The 17,824-nt window shown below is 33.5% G+C and overlaps 1 protein-coding gene across 1 annotated transcript; it reads right to left on the reverse strand.

Annotated features, from left to right (window-relative positions):
* Positions 1 to 11,642: 11,642 nt before the first annotated feature.
* Positions 11,643 to 15,792, reverse strand: LOC117620642 (thioredoxin 1-like). Its single transcript, XM_034350773.1, has 2 exons — positions 15,348 to 15,792; positions 11,643 to 12,359 (listed from the first exon to the last, which is right to left on the reverse strand). Exons 1-2 carry the CDS (start codon positions 15,595 to 15,597, stop codon positions 12,046 to 12,048), a joined length of 564 nt encoding a protein of 187 aa, XP_034206664.1. The 5' UTR covers positions 15,598 to 15,792; the 3' UTR covers positions 11,643 to 12,045.
* Between the last annotated feature and the right edge of the window lie 2,032 nt (positions 15,793 to 17,824).

Genomic DNA, 17,824 nt, shown 5'->3' on the forward strand with positions numbered 1-17,824 from the left:
TTTCACACAAACTGATAGTGTACATATTTCATGGAGTGTAAGTTTAATCATAAAGACTGCTTACTAATTTTGGCAAAAGGAAAACCCTTAAAACCAAGTAATATTGATATTGATCTTTCTAGAAAAGGATAAAAAAAACAGTGATATTGATATTGCAACTAAATTGGTTCACATATTGATATTGTAACTGAACTAATTGGTTGACAGCTTGATTTGCATCTAAATTCATAAAAGCAAGTTACTCATGTAACCCGTCAATGTCAGTTTTGCGTGATGCGTCACTCATAAGAAAGAAATGAGATATTTATTTAAAAATCTATTTTATCACGACATATTATACAAAAATAATTTAATCAACCCTTTTGGTGGTGGATTGTAGTGAAGAGGAAAGTGAATCCTCAGGTACCTTTGAATACAAAAACAACACTTGCATTGTGAAATTTGTTGGAGTGTTACCGTCAAATCTAATTAGTAACTTCGAATATTATACGCATACATACATAATTTTTTAAAAGTATTTCAATTTTTCATACACTACTTAATTATATGGAAAAAATATGCATTTCTGCAATAAAAATATATATCATTTACGTATTATACATGCACATACTTATTTTTCTTGAATAAATATATGTTTTTCAACTATCTTGCAATAATACACATATTATTTGTGTATTGTATCCATATTTTTTCACCTACTATTGAAAAGAAGATTAAAAATAAATAATTATAAAATGACCTGATTTTTCACCATATATTCTTAAGAACTTTAACAAATAATATACATATGTATTTTATACATATTATACACAGTGGCAGAGTCAGAAAATTTATCAAGGAGGGTCAACCTTAAATAGCGAGAGTGAAAATTTTGCCTAATTGATTGACTCATTTGTTTTTAAAAAATCACGAGAAATCTTAGAAATTATGAGGTGTGTTTATGTATTAGAAAAAAGATACTACTAGAGCCAAGAGGAATTTTGTAGTGTATTTGGTTGTGTAAACTCAAAAGATGAAGAGGATCAGCCATGTAATATAGAAAATAATTGAGTCAAATGCAACACATACAAAACACAAAGGGTGAGAAGGGTGAGAAGGGTCAAGTGACCCTTGTGGGCCTTCAATGGCTCTGCCCATAATTATACACATCCCATATTTTACTAATTATGCTAGCAAACATTTCGCTACAAACATAGTTAGTTTGATTTAAAAAATGATAATACATAGCTTTCAAAATAATTAGACTCCCCTCTGTAAATCTTCAAAGATGCCTTAATATATTCTGTTCTTGGAATGGGGCAGCCTCCCCTCTCCCTAAACTTTATATTGGTTTTTACAACTGATGGCCTATTTGAATTATATATGAATGCAATTTATCGTAGAAATTTCATAACCATGTATTTGTGGCTAGGTATTTAGATTTTGGCTAAGTTTATTGGTAAAAGAACTAACAAAGTAGTCTGCTAATAATTTACAATACTAAAATGTATAAAGTCTAGAAAAGAATTATACTTGTTTTGAAAACCAACTTGGTTTGGTCACCAATCCTCTAGAAGCAAAGGAATTATCCAACGTGAATTTAATATAATACAATGGAGTTGCTTATATATGTACGGTGTTAAATTATCATTCCCTTATAAATAAATAATATATATCAAACCCCACAGCCAAATTGGGGTTTTAAAAATAGGAAAAAAAAAGAAGGAAGAGAAAGAAGAAAGCTAAAGAAGGAAGAGAAAGAAGAAAGCTACTTTTATAATTATTAAAGTGCTTTCACTTAGACAGCTATTGTCGTGCTTATGGATATGATGTAGTATAGTAGACATCAATTATATACCATTATAAATACATAGTCCAATGTTCTCCGGAAAATATCATAAATTTAAATTCTAGCATTTGTATAGTGTATGTAAGTGAACCACAACATAAATATATAACACAATTGAAATCATGTTTTGCCTATGTATATGCATTATTTAGGGTTCTTCTTTGTGGATCATTTTGCCACTATATCATCATCAATTAATCTTGACAAAAAATTGATAAAATAAAATAAAATAAAATTTTAATTGCTTGCAGAGTTGTATACTCTAACCCATCTCTAGAACATGCATCACAAACAACTAATTTTAGGTACAAATAGGACGGCAAGTGTTCTTTTATCCAATGTAGTTGAAAAAAAAAATTAAATTGAATAATTTACAATTTATATACATAGTTGACTACCATGAGTTCTTGTAAGCAGTTGACCAACTATAGCTAAGTGTAGTGACTATAAAAAATGATGCATTGCCAAGTCTAAGAATCATTTATTTAAAGAGAAAGTCTAGGTATCAGTGGGTAAGGAAGTCAATGCCTTATAAATTTCTGTTACTTGCTACTAAATTTATGAAAGATTCACATAAAAATCTTATATGTAATTGTTGGTACGAAGAGCATGAGGATCAAAATTTTGTAACAAATGGACATTATGGTATAAGTGGGTGAGCTAGTCAAGTAAATTAACACTAAAATCTGACATATAGCAAATGACTGGTAGCTTAAGTGGCAAAGAATATTGGACTCTGCATTCGAAATTCTAAGTTCGATTCCCTCTGCATTCAATATCGCTTGTATTTAAAATAAAAAAGAAGAAGAAGAATTTGACATATAAATTCTTATCTCTTTGATAATGTGTATGTTGTTGAACCCATACGTGGCATACATATTATAGGGAAAGAAAAGCACAAGAGACGTTAAAGTATATTTAAAAAGAAACACAGCTTTGACAAATAAAAATTATTTAAAAAATCCAATAATTAGAGCATTGAGAATAAATGCATCAAAAAATAATTATTTTGGCCAACTCACATTGTTTACAGAGAAAAAAAAAACCTAACGAAGAAAATAGTAGGGGAAATTTTGAGAGTAAAGAAAAGAAAACGTACATGCAATTAGTATATATATAATGGTGTTGTTGACCATACATAAAATACATGTTCCTCAAGACCAAATCTGGACCGTCGATATGTGTTAGATCAATCTCAAGGGCAGATACAAAGAACCAAGGGGCCCCTTATATTTATTTATATATTGATAAGAGAGTCTGACTCGTTATCTTTGATCTGGAGGAAGGAAAAAGGCCGATGACGTGGCAGATGGTGTCGTCGTGGGAGCCACAGGCGCAGAATAAGAACCGCCACGTACAGGCAGCACCAGACACGATTCACGAAGACCTGAATCACCGACATCAAAGACCAATGCAATTATACGCGGAGTCGACACGTGGCATTAAATTAGCATGATGATGACGGACGAATGGGGATGTGCTCTTTCTTGTGTTTCTAGATGGTATACCATATATTGCACGATTGTGTTGGCGGTGTACTACTGCTGATGTGGCTCCTTTTATCTGCTTTGGGTTTTCTACTCTTTTTTCTTGTTCTATCCTATTTTATCAAAAAGAAAAAGTTTACATATAGAAATATCCTTGTTAACAAAATTTTGATCCTAAAATTTTTCAAAATAATAAAATATGAATGACCCTAAAATATAGCCATACATGGCTAGAGATGGAAAAATTTAGCCATACACTATTCTTTAAAAAATTAATATTTTAAAGGACTAAATTTTTAACACTGGACTACATTTAGCCTTATGACTGAAGATAGCATAAATTTGATTCACCATTCTCCCAATATAGCTTGCAATCAAACAAAAAATTAGTTTCAATATATTATATATGGTCTTGTCTAGCAATAAAAAACTGTTTTTTATTTTATTTTTATATATAAGCGATATCGTAAAAGGAAAATTTTAAGATGAGATCTCAAGCGCAGAAATAATATCTCTTAATTATTTGACCTATAAATTCCTTACAACACTAAAACATTTTAAAGTTGGTAATACGACCGGTAAGCTCTTTAGCTACGTAGTGTTGTAATATGCGGCCACATGGATACTTTGTTTATCATATCATAACGTTGAGGACCGTGTTCTTCATAACAATTATACATAATAATATGGTATGTATATTAACTTAATGTTTTTCCACATGGATTTATACATGATTTCGCAAGTCGCACACAAGCCAAGGATGGTCAAATGACCCCTTCCACTTAAGAATTTTTCTCATTGTTTTGAACTTGACCCCAAGAAACAAGGCATCAAGTATATGGTAAATGTTAGCGCAACTGGTTTGACTGTTTGACCACTTGGCTATTAGGGGTGTTTAGATGGCTCATTGCAAGCGATATTTTATTTTAATTTAATCGAAACTATGTGGATGAGAGGGGGATTCAAACTCGAGTGCAGAATGGGGATGTTTTGAATTGCTTACTGTATTTTACATATTAATAAATGGACTAGTTAATGGAGGTGCCAAGAAGTTTATTAGAGTTTGTATATTGTAAAACTCAATAGTTCGTAAAGGAATTTGAAAATAGAATAATAATTCGAATAATTCTATATAGTTGACTATTTTTTTTATTTATTATGAGAGAATAATATATGCTCACTTCATTGCAGATGCAATTGGTCCGAAAGCTCTCTCTCCCTAAAATGAAATAATTTTAAAAGAAACAAAAAAGTTGAAAAAAAATGAATGCAAACGAAGACCAAATTAATGCGTCATTGTTACGTTTACATTTGAATATAGGTAAAGCTTAAATGTCTTAAATGGCATAGTTGATAGTTGATAGTTTACAGTTGAATGACTTAGTCGAATTTAACAATGGCAATAAAGGGTACTGCATTTTTTATTTTTATAAATAACGATAGTATTTTATTAATAAGAGGAACAAAAATAATTACAAAGAGCATTGTATTTAACGTTAAACATATCGAAATTAATTAGGTCAGCATAATACAGAAGATTTAGACTCACGTACGGTTTTAATATATCACCAGACATTGTTAGTACTCTTGTTTGTTCTTGAAAGAGAAAATGTACTAGATGAAATAATATGTAAGGTTCATTTCTCATCTTGTATAATTTCGGTGATAGAACATTTACGTTCATTTTAATTTAGAACGCGAGATTGACCTTTTCTTTTACGATGAAGAAACAAATAAAAAGAAAAGCTATGAAAAAAAAAAGCCTTTCCAAAGTTGCTACTCAACAGACCATTTATTGTTGAAAAGTTTCATTCATTTTGAACATTCTGGCCTCTCAAGATCAGCCCAAAATGTTTCTAGAAGGAACTTCTCATTGATTGTTTTTTGTCTGCTGGGTTGAAAGTCTAGAAGGAGAGAGAGTGGGAGAAATACAAATTGTGGTGGTGCATGCTTTAAGCCTTGACTGTTTGACACCACCAATAAATTATGTCTGGGAAAGTCGGCATTCTAGAATATCTATAGATCCTTATAAAGTTCCTTTGCCTCTCTTCGCCGTTCCTTCTTTTTGTCCGTTCAACAACGTGAGAAATTCTGAGGGACCATGTTCTAGTAACACGAGAAATTGACCAAGGGTTGGTTTGGGAGTGTTTCAGCTGTGAATTCTAGGAACTAACTCTTAGATCATAACTAAGGATTCAAGTCATGTCGTGTCTCACATTCATGTAGTTATTGTTAAGTTAGAGTGTGTTTATGAAATATGAACTTTGGAAAATTATCGTAACAAAATTAGCTAATGACTGTGAGATTGCACGCGTATTCACTAAAATATTATAATAAAAAAGTGGCAACAGTCATCATTATTTGGTGACATTTGATGACTAATGCTAGGGTGACCAAATGTCACCAAATAATGATGACTGTTGCTACTTTTTTTTGGTACCGAAAACACTTAGAAACAACGAAAGAAGAACAAGATTATGGATGTAGAGTGAACGTCTAGTTCTTAGGTAAGAAGTTATTTATGAATGCGGGCGTGCCACTATGTTGAGATCCTGCGTAGAAAAGTGAAACTGAATCTGCACTTAAACAACAAATCATTAAAGTGAACAAGGACTTGACAAGAACTTGAATAACTTAGCTTGTTAGCTTGCTTTTTTTGAGGGCTTAGTTTTATGTACAACTCTCTCTAGTCACAGTTAACGTATATAAATGTTTGTGTTTTCTTCTACATCTCCTACGCCTAATTATCTGGATAAGCAGATCAGCTCCAACTTCCAAGACTCAATCATGCATGAACTTATTAAACTGCAAACACCATGCCTCTCTGTCTCCATGCTCTCCTCCTTCCCCAGCATGAAGATGTTGTTCATAAATGCGCGTCTCCAGCTTTCTTTTTTACTTACTTATTGTTAATTTTTGTATTAGAATATAGCACTCTTCTTCCCATATTTTAAATGCAAGAGTTTGAATTGAATTGACGGGATCTAGTCCAGTAAAAAATAGTATTGACTTGTTGATCAATGATTTCATATTCAAATTCCTATGATATTTTGTCGTGTATGTGAAAAAATCCCCTCACTCAACGAGGTTGAAACCTGTGAGCTTGATTAATTGGCCAATGAAAGAGGGGACATACGCATGATTGATCGACCATGCTCCTAAACACCTAGACCAACAAACAAACAAACAACAGGATTTTAAAAATATCTACTAATATTAATAATGCAAAATTAATTTATGATTTGAAGTCACCAAGGACAAACGACAAATTGAAACCGCTAATGCCGGAGCACTGAAGCTATAACATGCAACATTAATATTAAAATCTTGAATTATTAATATAATATAGTCAGGAATTAATGTTTAACTTATCTATATGTGGTCACTATTAGTTACTTAATTATTTTCCTAGGCATAAGTTGCTTTCAAGCTACCCAATCAACTTGATCTAGAAGGACACCCATTTCAGAAGGGAGGTGGGGGCACCACTTCCCTATGCCGACTTACCTCAAAACCATCATCTCTTGCACTCAAAAGGAATTATTTTATTTTTCACCAAGAAAAAAAGAATTATATTATTCTTTAATGAGAAAAAAAAATTAGTGTATGAGATATTTAGTCATATACTCATTTTTACATTAATAATATAATTTTTAACTATTTAATTTTTATAAATAAATTCAAAAAATGACAGCTGGCCTTATTGAATTTAATTTTAATTATTAAAGACCTTTGATACTCTATTAAATATTTTGGGTTTTTTTTAATGGGAGATTCACTATAATACCCAATATAAGAGCTCAAATTATAAATAAAAACCTATATGAAATGGACTTTAGAAACACACCCAAAGCCCATTTACAACATAATAAAAATGCGTTTAACTTCTTTTAAATTACAAAACGGCCATTGATTTCTTAAAACAAATAAAACCCAAAAACCTCATAAAAAAACCCAAAATACTAAATGGGGCATTAAAATAATTTAATAATTAAAATTAAATTTAATATGGCCAGCTATTATTTTTTGAGTTTTTTTTATATATAAATTGAATGGTGTAGGATTTATTATAGTGCTAAGAATGAGTATAGAATTCTCTTATTTTTATTATTATTTAACATGCTTTATGTTTTTTTATTTGCTAGCTACGTGTAAAATAATACATTAATGTACTCTATAAAAATAGTCTATCTCTGGCCGGTAGTTATTTGTTAATATAGCTTCTAGAAGTCTTTTGCCATATTTCATTATTTTAATAGGTGGACGCCTAATTTGCCAATCAGTTAAGGAAGACGAAGAAAGTCCAACAAATTATTTATGGGAAAAGTGGTGCTACATGAGAATGAAGTGACACATAGATTAGCTTGTCGAGCATTGTTTATTAGTGATAAATTCGAATGGTTTGAGGAGTTTCATGATCTTATTCAGGATTTTTTGTTTGTTGATGTCTATAATCGTGGGTCAACTTTTTAAGCCTCTCTTCCCTCTTCACCCTTCTATGTTCGTGTCTTTTTATTGATGATTAATAAAGTTTCTCTCGTACAGTTGAGGTTCCTAAAAAGAAAAACAGTTGAAACCGAAACTTATAATGAAACTTTAACTACAATCTTATGTCTCTTCAAAATTACTCCAAGTGAGAATAACAAATAAGAAACAAAAAGAGATGCTAGCCGTCGGCCAGGCCCGTTGCCACCACCCTCTCCTATATTGCTCATCTATTTTCGTATAAGTTGTATTTTATTTGGATATGGTGGAGCATAATTGAGTCTGATGAGCAGTGTTTTATTATTTTTTTTTTTTGGGAGGATTTTCCTTATTGAAAGGAACTATAGCATATTAAACTCACACACGCAATATATATGCTAGGACTCGAACCCAGGACCTTGCCTGAGGGAGTAAATACTCCAAACCACTACACTAGTGGGTCCTTTGCAGATGAGCATTGTTTTAAGTGTGAATGAAAATTACTCTTTAAACAAACATCTTCACAATTAATATATAACTAAAACGGGAAACCAAGTCTTAATTTCGTTGGACAAGGGACATCTTGTCCTGACTCTATAGATAAGAAGAAAGCTACTTTTGTACAAGAAAGAAAAATCAATTACGGTAAGTGTTAGATATATTAAGTCCAGAGCAGATAAGTTCATGGCGTGGTGAAAATGAAGTCTGCTCCAATCCATGCCATAGATTTGACATTAGGCTAACTATTCCCATGTATAAGCTGATCAGAATTCCACCTTAAAACACGATTATACGTGATCAATGTGTGGAAAGTTTCTCAATGAAACCTATTTGTCAACCTTGGACCAAATCTTTTGGACAAGATTGAATTCTCTTTTTATAGATCACTAGGGGTTAAACTTTCTAGTGTGAAAATTAACTGTAATATTCTAGGTTTCTAGCACATTTAGTGCTTTGGAAGGCACGACTTTGCAGTTAACTTGTGTGTTAAATAAAGAACCCAACTCATCGTACATGTTAAGCTGGGCAAGATGCATAACCATATCAGCATTTCAGAGAGTTCTGCCTGCCCTGATCTGATCAACTGGCTTTTGAACTTTCACAATTAATTTTCATATAGTTGTGCCTACCAAATTGGCTTCCGAACTTGGGTGTTAGCAGGCGGACTCACTGTCCTAATCAACTGACCTAATCCACGTTTATAGAGTTGGAATATCTTATGTGGGTATAATCTTATAACACATTAACATCCAAATAAGGAGGGGCATGGGAAGGAAAAAAAAAAATTAAAAAAAATAATTGAATGGCAATATCCCTTTCTTCGTTAAGAATATAATATTCAGGTGATCATTTTCCTTCTTGTTAATGACGTCGTGCCTATCTTCTTCTTGCTCAGAAGACAGGTCTTCTCCACGCCAGATAAAGATGAGGTGGTGCATGATGGCTCTTCTTTGTACGTTGTATTGTCACTGCTTTCTGGACAGAGGATATGGACATGGGTAACACAGGGTTGTTGACCATGTCCGGAAAGCTCACAAGCCAATTTGCAATTGGCAACAACTTACTTTGATTAGCTTTAAAATAGTAGAGAGAAAAAAAGGGGGACAGTAGGGCTTAGATCTATTCGTCCACTCACCATGCAGGAGCAAAATTACAAGTTGCATATGCCTAGATTTTACACTCATGACATAGTCGCCTTATAAAAAAAGCCGGCTAGGGTCAGCCAAGATCCAGATTGAATCAATTTTACTTTAAAATACCGACAGAACTTATTAGAATAAATTGATTTGATTCAGTTCGGTTTTAATAAAAAAATGTTGATGAAGTCGAATCAAATTCATAACCTCTCTGGTTTAGTTTAGAGTGATTTACAAAAGTTCAAAATCACAACCGAACTGAATCATTACAGTCTCGTTCAGTTTTAAACTATTTGACTTTTCTGATTAAGTTTCGGTCGAATTGATGCCAACCCCTACTGTTAGGTATATGAAACTATTGTCATTCATTTTTCTAACAAGTAGTATATCTTGTATTAATCCTGCTTTGCTTAACACGAAAATATGAATAGAGAGAATATTCATTCATATTATCGTACAATGAATATTCATTCATATTGTAGCAATATTAGATATCTTATAAAAATGATGGTCCCCTATATATATATATTTGAAACATTAGATTATCCTTAGGCTTAGAAATACACATGCAGGATCTATAGATACTCCATGTGATCAACTTCAATCATCAGTCAAAGCTACTAGTTGACCGAATGGACCAATCACCAACTTCACAACTTGACGTTAAACTAAATTTGCATGGCTTGTTTGTTGCCAATATGTTTCCAAAAGAATAAGAACAATAAGATGCTTCTAGCTAGCTGGCCTCCTCTTTGGACATGGCCCCCTCCCATGGCCTCCTTGGTTTTATAATATCCAAGTATTTGCTAATCTTCCTATTTGTCATTTGTTTCTAACCTAACCTAGCCTTCTGGCATCCAAGTGGCTAATAATTAGAATGCATGTAATAAGCAACACCAGTTTCCAGACACATAAACCACTGATTAAAAATTAGCGTTGCATAATTGCATTGGGAGTTGACCTGCACGTTGATGTTATATACAGTTCTTTTTCTATACGGATGTTTGTATGTTATTACTGTGCGGACGTCGTAAAAAAAGGAAAACAATGAGACGTAATAGAAAATAATAGCATGCGGATGTTTCTAGTAAAATGCCGGCTAGCCTGAGCTTCAGCAACAGTCATTGTTTATGCAGAATTAAAATTGGACTTGGTAAATGTCAGAAGGTTTCCCATATTCACAATATTCATAACAATTCAGATAAGGGTCTGACTGGCTGCGACTGCGACTGCGACTGTGGTATGGTCTACAAATTTTAAATAGGCCAACTTGCAGGTTGTGGTTGTTTTTTATTTATTTTCAGCTTCATTCCGTTTGCACCGTTAGTCCAATCGTCAACTTTTTTCATTTCAATGTTTTTTTTTTTTTTTTTTTGTCATGCTCACATCTTACTAAACAGACTGATAAAGCCTCTTCCTTTCCTTCCGCAAAAAAAAAAAAAAAAGAAAAAAAAAAGCCTCTTCCTTTCTTAAATCATAACAGTTAGCGTTTGAAAGAAAAGTTTAATTCAATTACTGCACAAGTTTTGTGGACCATCCAATTTTAGTAGAAGGTTGTGGGCTAGAGGCAATGTGCCCAGATCAAATAGGGTTCCTCATGTTTCAATTAGAAATTTGAACCAGGCACCCTAGAGAAAAGGAGAGCTCCTAATCTGTTTAAGAAGAAAAGCTTCTTCTCTTTTGTACCAAGTGTTGAACCGATTTTATTAAGTTGGTAAAGTGAACTAGTTTTGACAGAAGACTAAAATGGAATGAAGTATTTTATTTCTGTCTTCTCATGAAAGCCTTTTTCTTTTTTTTTTCTTTTTTTTTCTGTTGAAAGACAAACTCATCAGTCTAGCTTTCAAGTTTACTGAGACTTTTCTTCGAGAAATAATAGAATAAATGGTTCCCTAAACATACTTCTGGCATGGAAATTCAAGAACAGAGACCAATAAAATGTGGTTTCTATCATAATATAGACTTTCCTCCTGTTTTTTCATAATTGTAAACAAGGCAACTTCTAACTTCGACCCTATTTTCTTATTCGGTTGCCAATAAGAATGAAGTCCTCAGTTTGATTCAAGTCATATAAACAACAGAAATAGTCATAGTTTTTGAATCAAAGACATCAACATCATAATCAGAAATGGCTTAGAAGAAGAGTCAGAACTCTTGTGAGATTCTAGATGTAACTTGTACGCAGGCTGCAGCCCTTGATTTATTTATCTTTATTGGTGACAGCAATTCAAAAGAAAGTAACAACATATTTTCCAGTAAGATCCAACAACATCAAATCAACATGAAGGCCTAGTCAAGTTCAAAAGTTCTAGAATAGTAGAAAATATGAAAAAATGTGAGTGGGTAGGAAGGCAAGAGGTCATTGTAGGGTCTTATGTAGAAGCTTTTCAAAGTTGCGAAGTTGACCCTCTAGTACTTCCTTGGGGCAAGAAATTTTCAGCAAGGCCAATATTATTGGAGAAGTCGAGACGCGTTCGTGTAGAAAATCAACATAGATGACCATCAAAAGACAAGATAAAAGATGCTTCCAAGTTTGATAGACTGATGAATTTATTACCCTAACAGCAAAGAGAACATGAAAGAAAAGAAAAATACAAACAGAAATTTTGCAAAAGATTTCCATACCCACCTACAAAAATTTCTCAATGGTAGCAGTCAATGTGGTTTTAGGCACAGCACCAATTATTGCGTCCTTTTTCTCACCATTGATGAAAATCATGATGGTTGGGACACTTCGAATTCCATATTGGGTTGCAATTGAAGGAGTATCATCCGTGCTTAACTTAAAGCACTTAAGCTTCCCAGCATACTCCTTTGCTAGTTCACCTACTACTGGATGGATCGTGCGGCAAGGCCCACACCATGGAGCCCAAAACTCAACCAATACAGGGCCATCAGCTTTGAGGACCAGTGAGTTCCATGTTCTATCCGTAACTGTGGGAACTGTAGTTAGAAAGCAAAAGGGTAAGTACATTTGCCTGCATTTAACAAAAAGAATCAATGCTAAAATGTGATCTTAATACAAAAAGATGATATGCTGGTAACCTGATACAAGCAAACAATCAGACAATGTTCTTTTTTCTAAGTTTCAGAAAATGTCCAACTTTTACTCAATCAGTACTCTGTATCAACCTGGTCTTATGCACTAAAATACTGGAGCACTATCTGAGCCAGCACTCTTATATATGATCAAGTATACATGCAGAACAAATGCAAAATACAGCTCCATTTAAAAACTTGTAACATGCAATAATGAGAGATGGTGAATGGTAACTATGGTCCAATCGTTTGATGGCACATGAATGGAACTGCCAAACAACACCAGGTGAAGATATTACAGTGAAGTGTGCTTATCTATCGCATTGACAATAATAACAGTGTATGCACCAAGAAAAACAATTGATTCCAAAACTTTTACTGAATTACAGTGTATGCATAATATATATTTCACGTCCATTATAGTTGACTATACTGAATAAGAACAAAATTTCATTTGCAGGCAGATGAGAATCAACTTGAGGCCTTTCTTTCACTTCATCTTTTTTACTTTATAGAAACATCAAGAAATCGTCTGTGACAAACCAGACATAGATATATTTTATCTGAAGCCATTGTGGGAGGAAATAAAGACCTGAGAAAGTTAATTTGAGTTCTCTGACTTTCTACAATGGATAAGGTGAAGCTGATATTGAAGTACACATTCAATTCCCACATCTAGTGGTACTGTGACATAAGAGATGTGAGATGTTAAGAAATGAGGAAATGAAATTTGACGGAGAAAGGGTCATCACAAAATTGGATATATGTAACCAAATGGCTTCGAACTCATACAGGTATGATAACCACAAAACATTGTATCTTACCTCATGCCTATTTCATTTCCTTTGATATGTCTCTTCAAACCTGAAAAGTATGATTTTTCACCACAACTTCCAGATGGCATGCTAAATTTGGAGTTTAGGCATTGCGGTGGATAACTTCTTGTCAGATTGCAGTGTTGAAATTAATTGGAAGTCATCGATTTCAAAAGAGAAAAATTGTTTGACAAAGGAAGCTTCCAATTTGATACGACAATGGCAACACAAATTAGAAGTAGGTTTCATCTGGAAACTCAAAAACAATTGCATCCTACACACACCCACACAATATATGTTTACCAAATTGATGTGTACATTAAATCTTTTCACATGTTATAATCTTTTCTAAGAAATTTTCTTTGGTGATTCAATTAGATTTTCATTTTCACACACACACACACACACAATATATGTTTATAATTTTCTTTATGCATATAAAAGATTAAAAAAAATTCTTCTCAATTAGGAATGTAACATAATTTGAGGGTTAGTTTGATGGGTTACATAGATTCTAACCTCAAAAAGTTACTTCTAATGCTTCCTTGAAACTGGCCATGAAGGAAATTTATAGACTGTAAAATGGAACCAGTCATTTTTTTTATGTGAATGTGGGTTTGCACTCACTACTACGTATTTTAGGGACAGTCTATCTGCCAATACTTTCAATTCTTGGGAGTCGTAAGCACCACATTCAAATGCTTCAAACTCTCAATCATTATGGTTCCCGGAGTTCTAATGGTCTCTATGTTCCTAATTCAATACCTGCACAAAGGATCATCCCCATTACGAATTATTTTGTAAAGCAAACAGGATTAAATAATTTAGATCCATACTTTATCTCAAACGTCATCATCATATTAATATGGTTTATCGTAGTGATGAAAAATACGTACATTCACCTCTTCATCAAACCATGGTCATCTTAATGATGAAGAATGGTTCCATGAAGCGAAGTGGGCCTCAAAAGTTCCATAGGGCATTCTACCAACACGCCTATATTTCTGCCATGGACAACTAGAGCACTACATTTTCTAGAAAAGTGACCACTCCACCCCACCCTAACCATTCAACCTTCCCAACCCTCATCTTATAGAAACCCAAGGCAAGGTAAGTTGGTTTGGCCTGTAGCCAGCCTGCTGAACCCTGAATGTTTGACTCGGGCTGGTCTTTGAAGCATTAAACTCACGAGGTTGTCCCAGCCTCAGCCTATTACCAAGTATTGTAACAAATTTTACGTTATTTCCATTATGAAAAAAGACAGACACACAAATATCAGAGGATGAACATGAATGTTTTGGGTTCAAGAATTGCATGGGAGTTGCATAGTACACTAGAACGCGTATGGTTATATGCAAATTTCCTATCTATACTCTGCGTCCTCTACAAACAGCAATAAAACTTATGACTCTCGAACTAACGAAATCCTTCAGTCACAATCTTTGTTTTAGATAACACTTGCCAATCAAATTTCTAGCGTGATGAAGGCTTGCTCCTCTTTATAGTCAGAAATAAATAAGGGTGACAATATTGAAGATGATTAGAACTTATGATATGAAATAAGGGAGCTAGTCTTGTTTCGGCATCTCTAACCAACAATAACAACAAAAAAAAAGCAGTTCATACTTCTTGTCGGGGATACTTAATTAAACTGTTAATGAAACACAATCCCATGTATCAATACTCATCAAGGGAGCAAAGATGCAGCCCATCAAGCAAAGCTTACATTACATACCCTAGAAAATGACAGAGCATAAAGCTAAAACGAATCTATAAAAACAATCTCAATTCGCATAGCCATTTATGCAAAAAATTGAATACACCCAACTACAGAGTTAACGAGATATCCCTTGGTAAATGATCAAAACTTGGTTCAAAATCAAACTAAACTTTTCTTTCTTGTTTCTATTGTGCTACATTACTTCCTCAACACCAAAATAGAACATAAACAAAACTAAATTCTTAAATTAAAAAAAAAATGGGGTAAGAGAAACCAAACTACAAGAACCAAATTACGAGAAAAAGAATCAATTTTTATGCGAAAATTTAAAATTACAAGACAAAAGAAAAAAGGTACCATCGAGAGTGGTATCCTGAGCTTGAGAGACAATGCCGGCAGTTGATGGAAAAGGCCTGGCTTTTGGAAAATTGGAGGGCGCGGGCGACGGTTTGGGAAGCAAGTGAACCCTCAAGCCCCTGAATTCCGGCAACGCACCCAGTCTTCGGCGAACAGAGATGGAAAGAGCCGGCCTTGACGATATCACCGGCCGGAGATATGAATTTTGAGCCGAAGAATAGAGAACGATGGAGTCAGTTATCGTCGCCATTGAAGAGAGAAATGTACGGGAGAGAGATTCGGGATGGAGACTATTGCTTCAATATATAGTGAGAATTGAGAGAAATGAAAGTCAGATGTGGGACTCTTTGAGTGAAGGTATGAAAGAAAAGTGTTCGAAGATGGAGACGAGGAGCTTGGAGTGTAGCTATAGCGATCAAAAGTTAACTAACAGCTGAGGTTTGGATTTCGGAGAAGACACTTTTTTTTTTTGTGACAAACTACATAAAACCCGGCACCTTCTACAGTGCACCAGGTGCACCCATACACCATTTGTCCTTTATAATGCCCTCAAATTTTTTTAAAAATTGGTTACCGGTTATACAAGTTATCAAGTTTTTACTTTTTGAAAATGCAATTGCATAAGGGTCATGTAATTAATTGACATATGATTGGATAGTAATTTACAGTAGTTTGGATATGAGAGTACCATAACATGTAAGAGGATTCTAAAACTTATAAGTTACAAGATTTGGGTAGCGATTTATAAGTTTTTGAACCAAGATTACAACATTAGGGTTCACCTAATCCATAATATTATCAATACCAATTTACAAGGATATGGATCCACATTACAAGAATTTGGTAACTCTGGACCATGAGGATGTACATTGGGTCCTTATTCTAGTAAAATGAGGGTTTACAAGAGTAATGGCCGATTTTACAATTTTGGGATATGAGGGTACCATAACTTTGTAAGGAGGATCCAAAAACATGTAAGTTACACAATTTGGGTAGTGATTTACAAGTTTTTGTACAACGATTACAACGTTAGGATTCTCATAATCCTTAATGTTGTAAATCCTCATTTTACAAGGATATGGATCCACATTACAAGGAATTGGTAAGTGCGGACCATGATGATGTAAATTAGGTCCTTATTCTAGTAAAATGAGGGTTTACAAGATTAATGGTCGATTTTACAATTTTGGGATACAAATGTATCATAACATTGGAAAGAGGGTCCATAAACATGTAGGTTACACAATTTGAGTAGTGATTTGCAGGTTTTTGCACCATGATTACAACATTAGTGATCTCAGAATCCTTAACATTGTAAATCCTTATTTTACAAGGATATGGATCCAAATTATAAAAATAGATAAGTTCGGACCATGAGGATGTAAATTGGGTCCTTATTCTAGTAAAATAAGAGTTTACAAGATTAAGGACTGATCTTACAATTTTGGGATACGATGGTACCAAAACGTTGTAAAATGGATCCATAAACATGTATGTTACATGATTTAGGTAGTGATTTACAGGTTTTTGTACCACGATTACAACGTTAGGGTTCTCATAATCCTTAATGTTGTAAATCCTTATTTTACAATGATATGGATCCAAATTACAAAGAATAGGTAAGTCCGGACCATGAGGATGTAAATTGGGGTCCTTATTCTAGTAAAATGAGGGCTTACAAGATTAAGGGCCGATTTTATAATTTTGGGATACGAGGGTACCTTAACGTTGTAAAGAGAATCCCTAAACTCATAACTTACAAGTTTTTGGTAACAACTTACAAGGTTTTGCTCCTGGATTACAACGTTAGGGTTCACTGAATCCATAATGTTGTAAATCAGCCTTTTACACAGATATGGATCCATATTACAAGGAATTGATAATGGTGGACCTTAGGGATGTAAAATGGGTCCTTATTCTAGTAAACAATAGTTTACAAGATTAATGACCGATGGTACCTTAACGTCGTAAAGAGAATCCCTAAACTCGTAACTTACAAGTTTTTGGTAACAATTTACAAGGTTTTGCTCCTGGATTACAACATTAGGGTTCACCAAATTCATAATGTTGTAAATCACCATTTTACAATGTTATGGATCCACATTACAAGATTAGGGATTAGGAAGAACCTTAAAGTTGTAATCATGATGCAAAACTCGTAAATCATACCTTTTTTTTTTCTTTCCTTTTTTTATGGTATCAAAAGCAATTGTCAAACAAGAGACAAATGACCCTTAATCAATTCAAATGTTCCTTTTCGGAATTAAACTTATCCAAATATATAGTTTAATTTTATTTTGTATTTTCAAGATAAACTTATAAAGCATGCATTTCTAGGAATAAAATGTATAATATGATTGCAACCACATTTGCAATAATGTGCATAAAATTCAATTGCAAGGACATAAATTACGAATTATATTCTATTAAGCAATGTTTTTATGCATTCTACTAAGTTTTTTGCTCATGGATTACAA

This window comes from Prunus dulcis, chromosome 3, assembly GCF_902201215.1.
Source record: "Prunus dulcis chromosome 3, ALMONDv2, whole genome shotgun sequence".
NCBI lineage: Eukaryota > Viridiplantae > Streptophyta > Magnoliopsida > Rosales > Rosaceae > Prunus > Prunus dulcis.